The sequence below is a fragment of the Chaetomium fimeti genome, assembly GCF_033439085.1.
Source record: "Chaetomium fimeti strain CBS 168.71 chromosome Unknown B0H64scaffold_2, whole genome shotgun sequence".
Classification (NCBI taxonomy): domain Eukaryota; kingdom Fungi; phylum Ascomycota; class Sordariomycetes; order Sordariales; family Chaetomiaceae; genus Chaetomium; species Chaetomium fimeti.
Genome location: NW_026944330.1, coordinates 2,544,843 through 2,564,407, shown reverse-complemented (window position 1 = coordinate 2,564,407; position 19,565 = coordinate 2,544,843). Strand labels below are relative to the sequence as shown.

Genomic DNA, 19,565 nt, shown 5'->3' with positions numbered 1-19,565 from the left:
GGAACCTCTGCGCTAGTGATGTGTGATACCTACATTGTTTAATCGTTGTTCAACATATGTTCCGGCCAGCACTACCCATCAATCCTCGTATGGCCCGCGGCACATTCTCGAAAGCTTGGGGAACTTGGAACATAATTGATGGTTAAGAACAAGGGATTTGTTCAATTCCTAGGTGGCTAAGCAACAAAGGTGGCGATGATTACCAGTGTAGTCGAGGGACGATGCCATTGTGTCACTGGCCCCGGAACAATATCTCTTGAACAAAGGACAAACAAGCAAGTATATAAGCTGCGAAGCCCCTTTTGTCCGCTCCTATTCCCCCCCATACGTCACATCAATCTATTACAAGCAAACTCCCCCTTCCTGGCAACAGAACCCGGATGAACCACAAGATTTCGAAACCGACAACAAACTACCAACTGCAGACATCATGTGCCACCGTGATATCTGCCACTACAAATGCGGGCACGCCTACGAAGGCAAGGTGCGCCGGTGCCAAAGTTACTACGAGATGCGGGCAGAAGAGACTCCCACGCTTTGCATGATCTTTCGGAGGAAGACTATGGACTGCAAAGACCTGATGAGCGTCAACCAAGACATCGCGACCGTCTGCTCGGTAACATGCGCCAAGAGGCTACTGAACACGCAGAAATCCAGAGAGAACGAGTTGCGGCAACGGGAGAAGCAGCTAAAAGAGAGGGAGATGGCTAGCGCACGGGAGTACGAGCAGAATAAGAAGGCAGAGGAGGAGGCGCTGCGGCGGCAGAGGGTGGAGAGGGTGGAAAGGGCTAGACGAGAGAGAGAAAATGGTAAGTCAACGGAGGGAGAGCAAGAGACGCGACAACAGAGGGTCGAGAGGGCACGGAAGGAGAGAGGTAAGCCGCAGCAGACCGTACCAGCTCAACACACCCCGATGCCCGAGAGAGCGGTGCACGCCGAGACGGGTCCCTACACGAGATTGCCCAGTCACCAAGTGGTCAAGCGGCCATCTCCACCACAGGGAGAGGTGCAAATCCCGCCTCGTCTTGCTGACCGGCGCATACACCCAGACTACCGCCCCAAAAGCCCACAGGCAGAGGTACAACGGGCTCCTCCTCGTCTCGCTGACCGGCGAATCCACCCACAATACCGCCCCCCAAGCCCCCCCATCCCCAATCCTGCTCCTGAAACTAACACCTGGCCTCCAGGCCGTCATACGCAGGGCGCCCCAGCCCAGCAACGAATGCCTTTCCAGCCAACCACGAGCAGGGCCGGCAACTCGATCTCACGCAGCAACGCCCGCCATCTCGGCCCCGGACAGACCGGCGCGCTTGACGACCCTCGCGTACGAGTCCAGGCTTCTCGGCAGCACGCTCAGGTAAGGTTGCCCCAAGCCCAGCAGCTCCCACCCACGCAGTCCGTTGCGCGGAGGAATCCTACCCTGGTAAGTCGTACCACTGGCATCCCCGAATCGCTCTGCGCCAGCCCGGTCACCAGCACTCCAACAACAGCCAGAGCGCCATCACCATCCCGACTCCCGCAGCCAGCAACCAAGCAGCGGCCGAAGGTCGAACCCTTCTACGCGCCACCCGTGCCACCAAAAGACACATCATGGCGACCACAGCACCCCAACATGGTCCCCGCACCCCTCACCGTGGGCACCCGAACCCCAACAAGGACCACCGGCCCACCACCAACCACCACCACCACCGCCCCCAAGCGGAAGCCAGTCTACCCAAACAACAACAACAATAGTAGTAGTAGTAGGTCATCCGCGCCAGCAGCGCAGACGCGCCCGGCCGGCCCCATCAACCCCACGCACCACATCAACCCGATGCACCAACTCAGCCCCACACACAAAGTCAACCAGACGTACCGCCCCAGCCCCATGCACCGACCCAACCCGGGACACAACAAGCCGTGCCCGGCAGTTCCGGTCCCGAACCGCCTGGTGAAGAACAACCCGGCACCGTCGTCGTCGTCGTCGGGGGGCAGGAGACTCGTCGTAACCCGCGCGGGTGCCGACAGCAGCAAGACTAGGTCGGCGCCTGCGGCAGGGGTGACACCGACGGGAGGGCCGGTTAAGAAGAAGAGCTGGCTGAAGAAATTGGTGGGCGGGGCGGGGAGCTGTGAGTCGGCGGAGTGGGTGTCGGCGGATGCGGTGAGGGTTGAGAGGGGGTCGGTGGTGGGGTTGTGAGTAGGGGATGTGGTGTGAGTGGTGGTGTGAGTGGTGGTGTGGTGCGAGGGGGGGGTTCTTTGTGGTGTTCGACTAGCTTTTTTGGGAGAACAGCGCTTGAAATGTCGCCCCCCATATATATATATTTTCTTTTTGGTTACTCCTTTTTGGATAAATTGACAATTTGATTGGAGAAGAAGAGTAAAGTGCCATTTGCATTGTGAGATTGTGACTTTGGACAAAGGAGAGATATGGTTGTTGAAGAGCTTGGCAAATAACGGAACTAACGCAACAGAGCAATGTTAGCAGAATTGTTACTGGGAACGCTTTTTTTATCCTTGGAAGTGATATTGTCGATGTGATGAGGGTGTCCTAGTGATTGAAGTCAATATGTGCGAAGATAGGGGAACCCGCGTTGATAAGAGAAAACAATCTAGGTATCACCGAAAAGCTAAAGGTTATGTTTCGGATTCGAGGTATGGGTTTGCCATTCCGCACAAGTTGCGAGCCTTTGAGGAAGGAACGCTGTGAGGTGCCTACCTCCATTACTCCTCGGGTTGTTGTTTACCTCCAAAAGGGGGTTCTTGATTTGGGGAAGAGGACGGTCAACCCCACCCTCACCGAGGTGAACCCCCTGCCAACGGACCCACCTAATTTTTGCCGGCCCCGGCTCCCAACCTCAGGTGGTCAATCCACCGAATTTTCCACGCCAGCTCACGACGCCCAGCCCATCGCGGAGCCGACACCGCAGCGCGACGGCCGAAAACCTTCCCGTCACCGATCCAATCGGACACGAACAAACAACCAGACCAACCATGAGCAGGGCATTACTGCGCTCCGTGCTGGAGCTGCGCGCTCCCGTCACGCGACTTGTCCCCTCCGCCCGCCCGACGACGATGACCACAACGACGACAAAGGCGGCAACCACAGCACTCCCTGCCGCCACAGCCCGCTTCTTCAACCAGACCGCCCAGCACGTCGAGCCGACCCCGCAACCCCTCGACCCGACCCTCGTCGGCAGCACCCCCACACCGCCCGCCCCGCCCTCACTCCAACCACACTCCCGGCGCACACCACCCTCGGCCCCCGCCCCAACCACCCCCTCCCCCATAAGCGACTCAGTCCGCACCCTCCTCCCCGCCCTCGCCGCCCAGCCGGGGCACTACATCACCGTCCAAATTCACGGGCGCCCCTACCTGGTGACGGCGGGCGACAGCGTGCGGCTGCCCTTCAAGATGCCGGGGGTGGAGCCGGGGGCGGTGCTGCGGCTGAACCGGGCGACGGCGGTGGGCAGCCGGGACTTCACGCTGCGGGGCGCGCCCTTCGTGGACGAGCGGCTGTTCGAGTGCCGAGCGGTGGTGACAGGGACCGAGGCGGAGCCGATGCGCACCATGGTGAAGAAGAAGCGGCGGTGCCGGCGGTCGAAGCGGGTTACCAGCAAGCATCGGTTTACGATGTTGAGGATTAGCGAGCTGAAGATTCGGCCGGAGGTGGTGGAGGAGGAGAGTTGAGGGTGGGGATGGGGATGGAAGAGGACGGCAGGGTGGTGGGTTGCAGTGACAGGGAAAACGACTCGTCACAGGTCGTGGTCGATGTTGTAAGATGAGGAGGAGCTGTTATAGACATGTATCATATTTGATGTCATTGTACAGGAACCTTCAGCACCCTGACTACATGGCTTCATCGTGACTGAAACGTTGCGTAAAGCTCAGCTCCCTATTCAACCCTTCCGCTAGTCAATGGCTACATGCTGTGAACAAATGATTCGAGATCTCTTGCTCCGGGGGGCTTCAAAACGTTTAACCAAGAGTGTATTTGGCAGGTAGGCCAAATGGTAACATCAAAAGGACTGCAACGATGCCCTCCCACCATAACCATAACTCGCAGGCCCATTGATTGCCCCGGGTTAAAGAATAAGACGCCACAGCACGGAGATCCAACATTATCAACAAGCTTAGAAGTGATGACAGTGGTGGAAATTAAGATCCTCTTTTCCTGAGAAAGAAACAAACTCTAACTTCGCAAGCTCCGGGTCATTAAACAATAACTATGCCTTGCGGCGGCAGCCCCGTCACCACGAAAGCCCCTCCAGTGTCCAAAACAGAACCTCAGTTTCGCAAACCAAACTCGCCAAAACTCCAAGCTTACAGGCCCCCAAATCTCTAGAAGACAACAAAAAAACAAGGTCCCTTTCCAGCCCCGGGTATAGGAATGCGACAATGTGGGGTCTTCAAATCATGACATCTTCCGTCTCGCCTTCTCTTTGATACAGAAACCAACAACTCCGATCTTCCAACAGCTATACACACATGTGTTTGTGTTTCTTCAGTTGTCATGGCTGGTCTCCAGTAGCAGCCGGAGATCCGCTCAACCCATTGCGCATAGCCAACGACTTTTTGCAACTAGCCCAATACGCCGTTGGCCACAGCTGCAAGACTTCATTGTTGACCGCATCGCCGCGGCGGACACGCTGCGCAACATCCCAGACCACGTCCCGCAGCAGCTCGGGCGTGATGGGGATGACCTTGCCGTGGTCGGCGGCGGTAAAGATATCGTTCGATAGCTCCATCGGATAGAGGAACGGATCCGTCGGGGAAAGCAGTTCTTCACACGACGGCCGCTGTGTCTGGTCGCGGTTCAGACACCGTTTCAGGGTGCGGACGAGACTCGGCGGCACGCGCACACCGTGTTCCGTGTGTTCGGGGAACTCGATCGGATGAGCCCAATCCTTGATCGCGTTCACTCGAGCCATCATGTTGACAATTTTGGCAAACGGGCACTGCCCGTAGACCATCTGGTAGAGGATGCAGCCCAAACTCCAGACATCGCTGGCTTTGCCGAGCTTGAAGTGTTTCGGCCGGTGCGATGATGGGGCGTTGAATTGGCCCTTGTAGGCTGAGGTGAGGGCATACTCCTTGGAATCCATCAGTGACTCGGGGGACATGTAGTTTGGCGTGCCGATCTGTGCGTCGCGGTGCACGTTGACCGTCATGTCAGTTTGGATGGCGTTAGCGATGCCAAAGTCGATGACCTTTAATCGGCCTTGGGCGAGGACGAAGTTGGCGGGTTTCAAATCGGTGTGGATGATGTCCTTCTCGTGCACGGCCTGCACGCACTCGACCATCTCCTTCCACCAGTATCGTACAAAAACGGGGTCGAATCGACAGTCCTCCGACAGGCGGCTCCGAAGAAATGTGTTGAAGTCGAGCTCACCAGCTTCCAAGACCTGGACTAGAGTTAGCGAGTGCATTTGTTAAATAGAATCCCAAGGCTAACTGACCAGACTAAGCATTTTCTTTTCGGCATTAAATTCATGGTCAATGAGCTGGGCAACGCGGTTGACTCCAGTTAACCGTTGCAACAGGTCGATCTCGCCGTGGTACCCCTTGATGGTTCTGTCGTCCAGGTTCTCGAGCGACACGCGCTTCAGTGCAAGAAGCTTCCCGTTTTCGGCCGAGACGCGGTAGACCTTACCGGACCCGCCCCGACCAAGGGAGTCGATTCTCGTGTAAGTCTTTCCGTTGACACGAAGCAAGAACTGCCGTTTCTTGTTCGACTGCACAGCTGTGGAGGCGCCAGCTGCAGCAGTGGCTGTCTCGACGACTGACATCTTTGGCGGCGGAGGCGGTGCGGGTCTCTGCGCGACGTTATGTGACCGTGCGGCGAGGATGTGGTCGTTTGGCGCGACAAAAGCTTTTTGATGGGATTCGACAGCCGCTGGGTTGATGGGCGCCATTGCGCGCGAAGCTCTCTCGCTCGAGGCCGAGGGAGGAGGATTGGGTGCCCGAAGAGAGCTGGGGACCGCAGGTACTATTTCAGCCGGAGGTTCGTTCTCCTTGTCATGATTGATAGGTTCGTGAGCTGGTGATGTTGGAATTCGGTAGGCGAGCGGCATGTGATGATGTTCCGATTTTCTCTGACTGACGGGCGTAATGAAGGTGGATTTATGCCTGCGAAGCGCGGCCCGAGCAGAGTCTCGCGCGGAGTCTCTGGCGCTGACAGGGCTACCAGAGGCGGCAAAATCAGCATAGTCAGAGGCGGGGACTGGAGCATCTTCTCGCTGCCTTGATCCAACCTGCTGACTCCCGGGTTCCTGGCCAGAGCCAAACGCATCCGGCTCGAACTGGTCCTCGCCATCTTCCTCGCTCTGCCTTCGGCGGCCACGGCGGGCAGGGCCAGAGAGGAAGCTCCCTGGGGTTTTTCCGACTCTTTTCACTCTCAACGAAGCCTGGGGAGCCACAGCGGAGGGTGCAGAAGGGGCCCCGGAAGCATTTCGGCCCTCGCCCTCAGCAGATCGCGCGGAGTACTTGGGATGTGTATCAGACGATCCCCCGGATGCTGGTTTCTGACCCGAGGACCCAACGGCTATCCTGACCGTCCTCACCGGCAGGACTGGGGTCTTGGCGGACCTCTCTTGGGGTCCAAGAGGCGAAGAAGCGGTCTTTCCTCTGTGGCCCTCGGCGCTATCCGGCCGTTTCCCTCGGGTGGACGACGAGAATGAATTCCGGAGACTATTCCGGCGACTTCCATTTGCTCCGTTGGCCGAACTCGGAGCGTTGAGGCGGACAACGCGTTTCCTCGGGGCGGGGCTGTTATCCCGGCTGCCGACCGGAGATGGCTGTTTGGGAGAAAGGTTGCTTTCCCTTCGTGACTGGCGAGTCACACGGGTGCCTTGCACTGGAGACCCCTGGTCCCTAGATGCGACCTGAGAAAGCGCGGGGATAGAGCTCCTTCTCAAAGCATTCCGTGACTGGGGTCGGCTGGGCGGTGTTGGAGGCCTTGAGGGAGGTGCATTGTCGGTCTCTTGAGACCGCTTCCACGAGGACCCCTGGCCCACCGTGCTTGCCCGGGCCGGAGTTGGGATTGACGAACGGCGCGCGGTAGGTGCGGGGGCATTGGTAGATGACCCATCGGAAGCGTTGCTGCCGCCGAGTAATGCTTTGGTGATGGCGCTCAGCTTCATAGGACTGAGGACTTCATCGTCAGAGCTGTCATGCAGATTTCGGTATTGCGAAGGCTGGCTGCGTTGGGCCAATCTCGTCGATGTCCTCCTGCCCATCGGGGCGTAGCGGGCACCTCTTTCCGCAGGTGTTGGCGACATGGTGAGGTTCAATTGGGGCGTTGAATGACAAGTCGTGGCGCGTTGCTTTCCACGCGTCGGAAGCTCCTTCCTCAGCGCGGATAAAGCAGAAGCGAGATTGCCGAAGCAGGGTAAGCAAAAGAACAGCCAGTCGGTGCAAAAACAAGATCAAAGCAAGAAGCAATTGGTGTAGTCTCGATCGCGGGGACCGAATGCTAAAGCTTGCGCATACGTTTGCATGGATGGTGTTTTGGAGAGGAAGCTTCCGTTGAGGGGAGCTTTGCGAGATAAACAGCGGGAGGACCCGCCATCGTCGAATTTGCTCCAATTGCTGGTGTGGGCCGCCGTTGAATGCCGAAGAGCTGCAAGGGACGCGTTGACCGGGCAACGAGCCAATAGAATTGGTTGCAGCTTCAACCAGCGAAAAACCGCGTCGGTCGCGTTGCATTCATGCAGAGACGACTTGGCATTTTAGTCGAGAGCAATTTACCATTTCATGCACCAGGTGCTTACCAAGGGACTACCTAAATTATTCGTCCTAGTGGAGGGTGCTGCACGAGTCATTCTAATCGGTGGGGAATGGCATCCGAGGATCTCAGATAGCTGAGCGGAAGAGGGCAACAGCTTCGCATCGCTGGGTGATACAGCGGTTCAAGACACCAAAACGTGGCGGGGCACATGGAGCTGGTGGCCCATTTTACAGTTCGCAGGGCAAACTTCACGCAACCCAAACACCTGGGGCACAGTATATCCGAAGCGACCTCCGCACTTTATTGCTAAGTTCGTACTTATGGTACTCCGCGCTGGCGGCAGCATGGGCTTGGATATTCCACAAGTCCAACACCACGACCCACACAACGGTGACGCGAGAAATTCCGCGAGTATGCGCATGCATGGTTGGGCTGCTTCGGAAATAACCACATGATCGATTTTCTTGCGATTGTGGCGAGGTGCTTAGTCGAAGAGACCGAAGCCCATGTCGTCATCGGACTCCTCCTTCTCTGTGGGAAGGTTAGTACAGCGCAAAGATCATGCCGCTTGTGGAGATACGCACCCTCTTCCTTGGCCTCCTCCTTGGGAGCCTCCTCAGCGGCACCGCCAGCAGCGGCGCCACCAGCGGCGGCAGCACCACCACCACCGCCCGACGGGACGGAGGCGAGCTTGGAAGAGCCCTCAGAAATCAACTGCATCAAGTCGTGTCAACAAATTGTGGTTCGTTTTGCATTCGATAGCGGGGAATTCTGCGCACCTCGTTGATGTCCTTGCCATCGAGCTCGGACAGGAGCTTCTCAAGGCGCTCGTCGTCAGCCTCAATACCGACAGACTCGAGGACGGCCTTGACATCGGCGGCCGAGGGGGAGGCGTTGCCGCCGAGGCCGAGCAGGAGGTAAGCGGCGAGGTGCTTCATTTTGGATGATCTGCTACCAGTCAGTATTGGCCTGCATCTCGGCGGGCGTTGCCCCTCGATTCGTTTGGTTGCACAGGTTGTGCAGGCATAAGAAACTCACTTGTGAGGTTGTTGGAGAACAAGAGATGCCAATCAATTTTAACCGCAAGTTGGGCGGAGAAAGACTCTTCTTAGTTCTAGTCGTGATATCGGGTTGCTGAGAAAGTTCGAGGGGCCGATTTATTTTCCAATTCTGCAATTGTGAGCCCGCAATTTTCGGGCCCACATCTCACATGACCCATCAATAGGGCAGATGTTCAGCTGACGTAATGCTCTCAAAAAGCTGTTCTTCAGAGCGGGGCTGCAGGAGCTTCATGCAGCCCATCAGTCAATCTGGCCAACTCCCGGAATCGGTCGCACGTGCCTCCGAGCTTGACATCGGCTGAACCCGCACCCTGGTGCACCAGGCGCCTGGCTGATTTTATGTGGGTCCTTTGGCGCCCCCTCCAAGTTAAAAGGCGGCTGCTGGCCAACGTTGGAAGGCTTGGGGCGCCCATCAAGCACGCAAACTTCTTTGTTCTCTTCCAACAAACGCCGCTCCGACATCTCCGCCCTCCCCGGAAATCCTTGCAGAATTTTCCTCGATTTTTTCCACAGCACCACGATCAACAACAGTCCCCCGAAATTCCAGTTCAGTGGAGACTTTTGATACACTTGCGACAAGCTCGCAAGCTAATTTTGCTGGTTCTCAATGCCTTGGCGGAAATACTTCGTGTGAGGCTGGGGAGGGTCTACGCAAATCGTAGTAATTAGGTTCCGTCGCCACGGCGCATCCGTCACGATGCCGGTAAGCGCAGATGCATCTTGGCTTGTCGTGTGACCGATGCTGACCGATGTCTCGTTAGATTCTCGACTTGATTGCGTCCATCACGGGCGAGAAACCGTCAGCGCCTTCGACCCCGGCATCTCGCCCGAGCACGGCGTTGCCAAAGCGAAAGGCGGAGGATGATATTCGGCCGGCAGGGGCCAAGGTGGCCCGCGTTGATTCGCTATCAGAGAGGTCCTCGAGGCCGAACGGCAATTCGCCAAGGCCATCGCCTCGCCCTGCGGATCGGGTGCCTGGCGGTGCCAGCGACAAGCCAATCTCGAAGCCACGACCTGCCTCGGACAAGAGGACGTCGAATGACAAGCCCAGTGCGTCCCAAGCTCGGGCTGGCAGTGCTGGGACGAGACCTGCAAATGGCAACAAACCATTGCCTTCTCGACCGGCACCCAGCCGGCCGAGCCCCACGGACTCTGGTCCGCCGAAAAAGCGGTCCTATGCTGAGATCATGGCACGGGCAAAGGCCAACTCGGAGCACAGGGAGTCTCTTGGAAAGATCCAGCACAAGACGGTGGAGCGGAACATGACCATGAAAGAGCGTAAGGAAATGAAGGTGGAAGACGCCAAAAAGGCGAAGACAGGTACGAGGAAATCGACGACTGGCCGGACGGGCCCTGCCAGCGCGTCTTTCCGTGACGCCGCAAAGCCCTCTGGCACGCGGAACAGCCTGCCACCCGGATCGACAAATCCCAAGAAGGGGGGACCCGTTGAAGAGAAGAAGGTCAAGAAGGCCGCCTTGGCGACGACGGGGTACACCGGTACTGCACGGCCGCGTCCCGGCTCGTCGACCGTGACCAAGTCCGGCGCCACGAGCCGCCCGAGCTCCGAAAGCCGGCCTCGTGAACGACCTCGATACGGCGGCCCGCTCTCGTCCTCGCGGAGGGATCGCGAGGAAGAGGAGGAGATGGACGACTTCATCGTCGATGATGAGGACGAGGACGAAGCGCCCGGCTATAATAACACCGGCCGGCAGTATCGGTACGACTCGTACGAAGAGGAGTCGGATATGGAGGCTGGCATTTCCGACATCGAGGACGAAGAACAAGTGGCCGACCGCCAGGCCCGGCGGGAGGATTTCGAGCAAGAGGCTCTGGAGAAGCGGCTAAAGCGAGAGAAGGAGGAACGGAGGCGCAGGTTCCTCGACGCCACCAGGTCCAAGGCTGGTCGCTAATCGTGTCGATGGTGGCACCCGGATCCGGAGCTGGCTGGCGGGATGCATGGAGTGGGCGGTGCAAGCAACAGAGTGGCAAGGTGCATTCTATCTTCTGCTGGGTGATGGTGTTTTCTGGGAACTACTGAAGGTTTTGGCGTTAATATTACTAGAGGGGCAAGCATCGACATTTCGCATCAGCATCAGGAGTCCATAGGCGGGTGGCGGGTTGGTGCCAGCCATATTAAGCAAGCGTTTGTATTCAAATGTATTCATTTAGTTTGTAAATCGCATCCCATACAAGTAGCAGTCGTTTCCAAGTCTCCGAGTTCCTTTTGGCGATGCGTGTGGTGTTCGTTGAGAGTGACTTTTTTCTCGGTAATCTTTAACTCCTGTTGACCACTCGGCGGGCTTTCCACACCGGCCGGACGGCTTACACGGACGGACCTCATCGGGTTCCTTGTCTCGGTAGCTCCCGTCTCCCCACTTGCCGTCTGACTGCCCGTCCGTCGTGGCCACGAGCGTGTGTGGGGTTGAACTTGTGGTGGTCGGAGAGTTTTTGAGAGCGAGTTCGGCAGCCAATAGGTGCTGCGACAGCCTGCCTTTTGCCCCACCACGAACCTGCCACTTGCAATCCGATAAGCCTCTCGATTTTTTTATCGGCCAACGTCCGGAGATCGCGTGGCTGAATCGAAACCCCCCCCCCCCAATTCCCAGAGGTCTTTGGTATTCCCAGCGAATAGGGTCTCCCGAGCTCAATTGTAGTCCATCTCTAAAGCTCCCAGTCCCTTCCGAGGGCACCCGCCGCCATCATGGTCAGTAGCCCATCCTCTCTCAAATGCGTTCCTGGAAGATGATGGGTCTCGCTAACCGCATGTCTTGCACCGACTATAGCCCCAGAACGAGTACATCGGTATGCTCCCCTTCCCAAGCCGACGGCGTCGACCTACACCGCCCTCCTCCCTCACGCATCCCGGCCTAGCACGAACCCCCCACTAACCAGACCTACCCAACCGGCAGAGCGACACCGCAAGCTCCACGGCAAGCGTCTGGACCACGACGAGCGGGCGCGCAAGAAGGCGGCGCGCGAGGGCCACAAGCAGAGCGAGAATGCGCAGAACCTGCGGGGCCTGCGGGCCAAGCTGTACGCCAAGCAGCGGCACGCGCAAAAGATCCAGATGCGCAAGGCCATCAAGCAGCACGAGGAGCGCAACGTCAAGGGCGCCCCCGCCGAGAAGGAGCCCGCCGAGGCCATCCCCGCCTACCTGCTCGACCGCGCCAACCCGACCACGGCCAAGGCGCTGAGCTCCCAGATCAAGAACAAGCGCGCCGAGAAGGCCGCCCGCTTCTCCGTGCCCATCCCCAAGGTCCGGGGTATCAGCGAGGAGGAGCTGTTCAAGGTGTACGTGCTGGCTGGGTTTGGGGTGTGATAGGGGAGACCTGGGCACCTGGGCTGACGGTAGTATAGTGTCAAGACGGGCCAGAAGGTTCAAAAAAAGGGTATGTTTCTCTTGGGGGCGTGAGTTTGCTGGTCCTTGTGCTAACCATTCATACGACAGGGTGGAAGCGTGTTGTCACAAAGGTTGGCTTGATCGATCGACGAAAAGACGGAAGACTTGATGCTGACCTATGTTCCAGCCTACGTTCGTCGGGCCCGACTTCACCAGACGGCCGGTCAAATACGAACGTGAGTTTTGGCTACCAAACAACGCCTCCAAGTAGCAGAAAGACTGACAGCATCTAGGCTTCATTCGGCCCATGGGTCTGCGTTACAAAAAGGCCAACGTTACACACCCGACCCTCAACGTCACAGTTCAGCTCCCCATCCTTGGTGTCAAGAAGAACCCGAGCAACCCACTGTGAGTTATACACTGGCAACTCTATGCCGGATTATAGCTAAATTGTTCTAGTTATACGCAACTCGGAGTATTGACCAAGGGAACCATGTATGTCCTTCCACCCTTCAGCCCTGAATGAGCGTTTACTGACCAAGGCGCAGCATCGAGGTCAACGTTTCCGATCTGGGTATCGTCACAGCTTCCGGGAAGGTGGCGTGGGGTCGTTACGCACAGATCACGAACAACCCCGAGGTAAGCTCCCCTCCTCTTTTTTTACTTGGACATAACCTGACTCGGCTTGCTAGAACGATGGCTGCTTGAACGCGGTTCTTTTGGTGTAAGGATTGTGTTTGATGCTGAGTATCTCTGGGTGGGCCTACAAAACTACAAACGTTGGCATGGGAACGGCGTCTGGTGTTGGAGATGGTTGAGGTGATCTTATATAAATGTATTGCTTTTGGGACCTCTTCTGCATTCTGCGGGCGGGTTTGACTCGGTTGCCCTGCCGTGATGTGCTTTCGTTCATCTCGTCTGTGGAATCACGCTAGAGTGGCAGGAACAAGAGACCAACTGGTGGTGTTCGCAGTCAGCTACAAATGGCTAATGTTGACTAGCCACCAACGCTTCGTCAAACGATCGAGAAGGATCTAACTATCGTCAATCGTATTACTCTCGCACCTAGATGAAAGAACGCCTGGTTCGGCAAGCCCCTTGCTGTTCCGTTGACAAACGAAATTTGGTCGTCCAGACCCCGTTCCCTGACGCCTAAAGATGAGTGTCGCTGCCGACTGGTTCAGAGCGGACACGGCTCCAAGCAAATGACCAGCCCAACGCCGCCTATGCAAATATGAAGGAACAAAAAAAACGCTGTGAGACGAAGAACGGAGATGGCCATCCCGAATCTGGTATCAAACCCACTACCCCCTGGTCACATGGCGCACTCGCCATGATTTCCATATGGTGCTCGTCCGCAGCGATAGCAGAAGTGACACCCGCAGAAGCAGCTATTTCGGTCAGCCATGACAACTTCACGATACCCGGAATGCCCAAGGGGGTGGCTCACAGGATATGGTTACACCCCATCGTCTTTTCCACCCACCGCTTGCACACGGGACAGCGTTTCCTAGGCCTCAGTCAGCACTTTGCATAACTAACCCCCTTCTTATCTAACAGACAGAGAGAGCGAGAGAGAGCGAGAGAAAGAACCCGCAAAAGAAGAAGAAGAAGAAAAATCAGCACACATACCAACCCATCTCCCTCACCACCTTCCGAAACCCCGCCTCCGCCATCTCCTCCCTCCTCCCCGCCCTCCCCATCATCCCATCCTTCCCAGCCGCAGCCACCCCATCGCACACCCCCATCCCCACATGCGCCCTGCCCCCACAGCGCACGCACGTCCGCCCATGACACCCCCTGCATCTCCCCACCCGCCCATCCCGCAGCACCGCCGGAATAAACCTCCCACAGCGCGGCTCCGCACAATACAACTTATCCGCGGCATCATGCTCGGCCAGGCGCGCGCGGTAGGCGGCGGCGTCGGCGGAGCGCAGGCCCAGGTGGGCGCGGAGTTCGCGCAGGGGGAGGCGTGCGCCCGGGCAGCATTGGACGGGGCGGAAGGGCCCGCTGATGCCGCCCGGGGTGCTGCTGAGGGTGAAGTTGCGGCGGAGACAGGGCAGGCAGTGCATGTGGCCGCAGGGGAAGGTTGGGGGTTGGCGTTGGGGGGGGAGGGGGGTGGTGCAGATTGTGCAGGTCCAGGTGTCGTCTTCCATGGTGGGGGGTGCGTGGATTCGTGGATGCTGGTGGTGGGGGGTTGGTTGTGTGCGTGTTTGTGTGTGTGTGTGTGTGTGTGTGTGTGTCGGTTGGGGGTGTGTGGATGGTGGTATGGTGATATGGGGTTGTTTAAAGGGGTTGGAGGAATACGATGGTGGTATCTTAGTAGCGGTTTGTGGGGATTTGGGGAAGACGGTAATTATTTGGTCTGAGACCTGAGGGCTTACAACATGGGTAGAGATGCGTTGGCAGAACATGGGGTTTATGGGGGCGAGGGTAACTAGGTAGAATCGGGTCGAGAGATGCGAGAAGATGAGCGGCCCGGGCATGAGTGGAAGATGTCATCATCGGCTAGGCCTGTGAAACTGGCCGCGAACAGACACGGAAGCGAAACAATTCTCCATGTTATTATGATGATGACACTTGTGGTTCAACGCTGCACTCGAGCAGTGGTTCGGCCGATGATGGTTGCCCAAAAGACATGTCATTCGTTGGGCAGCTTTACACGCCAGTGACGACACAGGGCGGGGCGTGGTTCGCAGGCCCATGTGCTCGGACACTTGGAGGCTTTCGGAGGGCGGATTGATGATGATGCGTTGACCAAGTCACCAAGTGCCACGCTATTTAGCGGCATGTCGTGAATTATGCCGAGCACTTTGTTTTGTTTTGTTGCAGGTAGAAACAGGCACCCTCCAGGCACACCCGCGACTGCAGGCAGCCAAGGGGCCGTCGGGCACCGCATGCAGGGCTCCCGGATTATTTGCAAGAATCGAACCATGGAATGATAGGAAGATTGCAATACGGGAATAATGGAGTCGTAGAAAGTTGCCTAGGTGGAATAGAATACCATATGAGTCAAGTCGGAAACCAAAAGACGAGTTGTTCTGGTTTTAGTATGCGCTTTCGTAGCAAGGAGACGGGAAGAGAAATGTAATTATTGGTTCAATTACGATCATCTCTACAAAGGATATAGCATTAACGAATTAAAATACTTATAGGTAGGTAGTTGATACTTGAGTCGTAGCTTAGGGAGGTAAAGTACCGTAGTGTAAGCTCACGTTGTTAAGGACTAGGCAATGGATATAAACCGCAAAGGAGCATTTATCATTTTAAACTAGAGGGTACTATGTAAGAAATAAATATCTTCAGGTAAGTAAAATAGATACTAAAGTACATCTATAAATAAAGGCAACACTCCAGGAAGCACTACTGAAGTCCACACCACATAGGTAACCACATCGATAAGATTTAGCATAGGGGCTCAAAAAAGAGATCTAAGTCGTAAAAGCAAAAGCTCACCGGCTAGCTCCCTTTGTGGTCGAGAGAAGGTAACCGGTTACGAAACCCCGTGGCGGTTTACTTCGTGGCGCAGCCCCGTCATGCCCCGTCGGGCCGATGCGGACTGCTCGTTTCTGAGGGGGAGGTACCAGCGTCCCAGCGCCTCCTTAAAGGAACCCAGGGCAGCCTCATGATTCGGACCTAGGGCCTTTCCGTTAGGATTAGGTTTGCCATATATGGCGAACTAGCTGTCCGTGGGCCGAGAACCACCGCCAGTAACCGCTTGGCTACCCGGTCCGTAGTCCTCGTTGGAAATCGACGGCGCGACCCTTCCCTTTGTCAGTCCTTTCAGGCATCGGGACGCACTGTAGGCCAACCCGACTTGAGGTTGTTCACCAAACAATTTCCTCTGGTTTATCCTGCGCTGTATTCATGCCGACGACCGGTGTTAAGCAACGCTGTCTCAACAACTTCCCCAACGCAACGGGCATGCTCCCCAACCACCCTGCCTGATCTAATGCCAACCCATGCCTTTATGTAGGTGAGTATATACATAACATGCACCCGCCAGCGGCCCGTCCCCCCTCATATCCAAACCAGCAACCGAGTCAAACGCTCAAAAAAAAAAAAAGAAAACACAACGAGATCTGACCCCCCCAAACGCCGGCAAATGACCACCACCACAACCACCCACCCCCACCAACCACCGCATCACATCACTCATTATGCCAAACCAACGTCCTCAACCCCTCCCACCTCTCCGAATCGCTATAAATATACGTCATACTACTCCTCAAACTCGACTGCAGCTCGGCCGGATGCCACTTGAACAGATGCATGACCGCCGCCCACGACACGCTCGCAAACAGCGGCCAGGCCGCTTTCGAGAGCGCCGCGCTGGGGCCCGGCTCCGACACCCCCGGCAGCCCGACGCCCGGTTTCACGGAGAGCCGGGCCAGGGCGAGCACCACGCGCGCGAACACGTAGATGACGATTTGTTGGTTGACGCTGGGGATCTTGCCGGAGCGCTTGGAGCGCTGGCCGAAGACGACGTACCCGCCGAGAAGGCCCGCGAGGAAGCTGTCGTAGGGGCCTGGAGATCAGGGAAATGGGGTGGTTAGTTTTGGGGGTTGGGTGAAGGAAAAAGGGGGGGGTGGGGGGTGGCTTGCCTTCCTTGCCCGGCGTCGCGCCGTAGTGCTTGAGCAGTAGGCAGGTTGTCTTGTAGATGGTGGCGAAGGTCGCGAGGTTGCGGGCGTGGGCGCGTGTCGCGCGGAAGATGAGCCATGCCTTTTCGCGGAGGCTAGACAGGGTGGGGGTCAGCTTTTGCTGTTCGGTAAGGAGGGTTGGGCAGAGTCGCGGGTGGGGATCGGACGTACGTTCCGGAGCGGAAGAGCACCATCATGCTATATTTTTCGCGTCAGCCTTGTCGGCGCTCATGGATCGGGTATTGTGCCTCCTCGTACACGAGCGCATGCGGAAACCGCACTTTGGTGCCGTAGACGGCGCCATTGCGCGCGCCCTTGACGACGGCGAGTAGGTCGTGGTATTTCGGGTCGAGGACGATGCGCTCGGCGGCAGCCTGGGTTTCCCGCGCGGTCAGAAAGTGTTCCTCCTCGACAGCCTCCCTCCAAATCGCACCTTGAGGCTCTCCAGCGCGGCCGACATGGTGCCTCGGCAATTCGGGGACGCGGGCGGATCGCGGATGGTGGGCGCGCGACGGGATCGGGTCGGTGCACTGCGCGCGACGGAGGTCAAACTGCGGATTCTACCGCATCGGGGTATGCGTCGGGGATCGGAGGTCTTCTAGGGGCCTGGGTAGGGGATATCGGATACGGGATTGTTGTTAAAAGTTGGAGCGAGGTCGATAGGGGAGATGCTCGGCTACGACTTGTGGAAGCCGTGGAGACGGCACTTGTCGGCTCAAACCCCTGTCGCAGGGGGGAATCGGCGGGCTGGGCACGCTGGGGTTGCAAGGTCCCCGCGGGGAATGACGCAGGGGTGTGTTGCAGGTCGAGGCATTTGCATGTGAAAACGCCATTTTCCCCTCCATCTCTCCTCCTCCTCACCCTAACCCTTTACATCCCGTAAGCTACCGACTGTGTACTGACCTGCTGATGAGAATATGATGAGACTGGCTGCCAAGTAGAGGTTTATGCTAGGTAGTGGGAGATACCAATGGAACTATCCTCTTTTCCTTTCTTCTTCCGCAGTTGTCAGGTTATGGATGTTGGATGATATTTCTTAATGCCACTTCATTTTTCCAAGTACGTGACTGCGTGGAACTACTTCAATTTTATCAACATACTTCATAGTTCGTACCAGCCTGCCTAGGTAGGTTGTATTCCTTGATCACGTCACGGCCGGTGGACATTGACAGGATGACCAGCATCCCTCTCTGCTTTCGCATCCTTCCCCCTCCCTTCAACCACCTTTAAATCCGTTTCCAATATCACAAGGCCCTTAAGGTCTCGTAGATCGGCCTCTGCTAGCATGCGTTCGCCCTGAATCTCGGGCATCTCGGGCATCTCGGGGATCGCGGGCATCGCGGGCATCCGACCTTCGGGTGGTATCACGAGGAGCCGATCTTCGGGCGCTTTCACGAGGAACAGATGTTCGGCTCGTGGCCTGGCGGCTATCTGTCGTCATTCGACCCCCATCGCCGCGGGAATGGTGGCCTACGGCAGCCTGACGACGTGGAGGTTCGACGGGAGCTGCATGGCGCGTTCTGCTTTTGCTCCTGCTCCTGCTCCCGTCGCCTACGCTGAGCCCTAGCATGCTGCCCGCGAGCCTGGAGAGTTGATGGTCCTCTCTGCCCCTGGAACTATCGCTCCGCCGTGAAGCGTGTGTGCGACTGCTGTTATCGTGACCGCGAGAGTAGTGTTGTGTCGAAGAACTCGGAGCGCTCCAGCTGTCTTGATACGCTGGGCTGGCATAATATTGGTCCTCGGTGGTCTCGCTCTCCCAGGTCGTGGTGTGTGTGGAGGGGGCTGGGGGCGGCGGGGGTTCATTGGCATCCATCTGGTCGAGATCTAGGGCTGTATATCCTCTGCCGAGGATCTTGATACCCAGCAGGTCAGCGACATCCGTGCAACTCGGGTTCTTTTTCCTCCTGTCATCACAGGGGTTGGACTTCCCAACATCCCCACCAGCTCCCCTTTTCCCATAAACGACCATGCGGGGTTCCTCATAGCGATCGCTGTAAAAGCTCCCGAACTGACGGTTGCAAATATATTCGACACTGTCCTCGGAATGATATTTCTCTTTGAACCCTCCCTGGAGGGGTTGTGAGTATGCCGCTGCATGCCAGTTCGGGGCCTCCGTTTGCCCTTGGCTCTTCATGTGATTTTTCCACATGCCCCTGGGAATTGTGCTCTGGAAAACTGTCCAGCGGTTACTACCCCGTTGGTAACAGAGTGTCGCAATCAAACAGCTCTCTGACCCAGGTCGCGTGTTGGGCCGCGTCTATTTCGCGGACGTCATTAGTCATTCGGCGCCACTCGGGTTCACCAGAGGCAGACATGTCGCCTGATGTCTTGGTCCGAGACGACTTGGCGGGTAAGCGCAGATGAGATGACCACGGTCAGCAACTGAGAGGAACGATGAGAAGGCGTGGGTTCTCGTCTAGGGAGCGTTCGTCCGGCGAGCGCGTGGTTTAACGATTGCCTCGGCGAAGGGAGTGAGCGGATGGATGGGCTGACTTGGCTTCGGATCGATCGCTGGGTATACTTCTCGACCGGCGAGAAACAAGTAAGGAAGTTTGAACAGAAGATGAGAGGGAGGTGGTTGAGTCGAGGCATGGAAGAGGCGTTCCATCACGGCCCTATATGTGTTTCTGAGGTGCGTTCCCGTTCTCGTCCATTTTCTCTTGAGCCGGGCAAAAGTTCCAATGAGTTGGCTGCAGAAAGCGGCTTCTCACGGCCTCAGACAGCTAGGGCTTTTGTTGAAGCTCTTCGCGTTTGGGGGGTGGGTATCGGCGTCATGTTCACCTGTTCTGCCGTCGACGACGGCCTGGTCCCTTGGACTT

At 57.1% G+C, this 19,565-nt stretch overlaps 9 protein-coding genes across 9 annotated transcripts; 4 read left to right on the top strand and 5 right to left on the bottom strand.

The window, feature by feature from the left end:
* Positions 1–430: 430 nt before the first annotated feature.
* B0H64DRAFT_430063 (uncharacterized protein) lies at positions 431–2,176 on the top strand (the record flags this gene model as incomplete). The annotated part of the gene is made up of 4 exons (XM_062805921.1): positions 431–809; positions 1,188–1,357; positions 1,397–1,423; positions 1,523–2,176. The coding sequence occupies 4 exons, from the start codon at positions 431–433 to the stop codon at positions 2,174–2,176; spliced, it is 1,230 nt and encodes a 409-aa protein (XP_062662481.1).
* Positions 2,177–2,970: 794 nt separating this feature from the next.
* On the top strand, positions 2,971–3,666 carry B0H64DRAFT_371376 (ribosomal protein L21-like protein; the record flags this gene model as incomplete). Its single annotated transcript, XM_062802150.1, has 1 exon — positions 2,971–3,666. One exon carries the CDS (start codon positions 2,971–2,973, stop codon positions 3,664–3,666), a length of 696 nt encoding a protein of 231 aa, XP_062662480.1.
* A 389-nt stretch (positions 3,667–4,055) lies between these two features.
* On the bottom strand, positions 4,056–7,508 carry B0H64DRAFT_86346 (kinase-like domain-containing protein). The gene is made up of 2 exons (XM_062808898.1): positions 5,436–7,508; positions 4,056–5,381 (listed from the first exon to the last, which is right to left on the bottom strand). The coding sequence occupies exons 1-2, from the start codon at positions 7,254–7,256 to the stop codon at positions 4,488–4,490; spliced, it is 2,715 nt and encodes a 904-aa protein (XP_062662479.1). The 5' UTR covers positions 7,257–7,508; the 3' UTR covers positions 4,056–4,487.
* A 475-nt stretch (positions 7,509–7,983) lies between these two features.
* On the bottom strand, positions 7,984–8,928 carry B0H64DRAFT_386733 (60s acidic ribosomal protein-domain-containing protein). Its single transcript, XM_062803165.1, has 4 exons — positions 8,744–8,928; positions 8,485–8,653; positions 8,290–8,419; positions 7,984–8,236 (listed from the first exon to the last, which is right to left on the bottom strand). Exons 2-4 carry the CDS (start codon positions 8,641–8,643, stop codon positions 8,190–8,192), a joined length of 336 nt encoding a protein of 111 aa, XP_062662478.1. The 5' UTR covers positions 8,644–8,653; positions 8,744–8,928; the 3' UTR covers positions 7,984–8,189.
* A 107-nt stretch (positions 8,929–9,035) lies between these two features.
* Positions 9,036–10,977, top strand: B0H64DRAFT_386732 (uncharacterized protein). Its single transcript, XM_062803164.1, has 2 exons — positions 9,036–9,469; positions 9,528–10,977. Exons 1-2 carry the CDS (start codon positions 9,464–9,466, stop codon positions 10,674–10,676), a joined length of 1,155 nt encoding a protein of 384 aa, XP_062662477.1. The 5' UTR covers positions 9,036–9,463; the 3' UTR covers positions 10,677–10,977.
* A 209-nt stretch (positions 10,978–11,186) lies between these two features.
* On the top strand, positions 11,187–13,199 carry B0H64DRAFT_386731 (ribosomal protein S8e/ribosomal biogenesis NSA2). Its single transcript, XM_062803163.1, has 10 exons — positions 11,187–11,470; positions 11,550–11,568; positions 11,676–12,057; positions 12,124–12,155; positions 12,215–12,237; positions 12,294–12,342; positions 12,400–12,514; positions 12,566–12,601; positions 12,655–12,745; positions 12,799–13,199. Exons 1-10 carry the CDS (start codon positions 11,468–11,470, stop codon positions 12,832–12,834), a joined length of 786 nt encoding a protein of 261 aa, XP_062662476.1. The 5' UTR covers positions 11,187–11,467; the 3' UTR covers positions 12,835–13,199.
* Positions 13,200–13,725: 526 nt separating this feature from the next.
* On the bottom strand, positions 13,726–14,262 carry B0H64DRAFT_439379 (uncharacterized protein; the record flags this gene model as incomplete). Its single annotated transcript, XM_062806424.1, has 1 exon — positions 13,726–14,262. One exon carries the CDS (start codon positions 14,260–14,262, stop codon positions 13,726–13,728), a length of 537 nt encoding a protein of 178 aa, XP_062662475.1.
* A 1,914-nt stretch (positions 14,263–16,176) lies between these two features.
* B0H64DRAFT_386724 (Tim17/Tim22/Tim23/Pmp24 family-domain-containing protein) lies at positions 16,177–17,620 on the bottom strand. The gene is made up of 5 exons (XM_062803162.1): positions 17,180–17,620; positions 17,005–17,120; positions 16,918–16,944; positions 16,711–16,841; positions 16,177–16,634 (listed from the first exon to the last, which is right to left on the bottom strand). Exons 1-5 carry the CDS (start codon positions 17,204–17,206, stop codon positions 16,258–16,260), a joined length of 678 nt encoding a protein of 225 aa, XP_062662474.1. The 5' UTR covers positions 17,207–17,620; the 3' UTR covers positions 16,177–16,257.
* Positions 17,615–19,061, bottom strand: B0H64DRAFT_430057 (uncharacterized protein; the record flags this gene model as incomplete). The annotated part of the gene is made up of 3 exons (XM_062805920.1): positions 17,615–18,177; positions 18,302–18,913; positions 18,981–19,061. 3 exons carry the CDS (start codon positions 19,059–19,061, stop codon positions 17,896–17,898), a joined length of 975 nt encoding a protein of 324 aa, XP_062662473.1. The 3' UTR covers positions 17,615–17,895.
* Between the last annotated feature and the right edge of the window lie 504 nt (positions 19,062–19,565).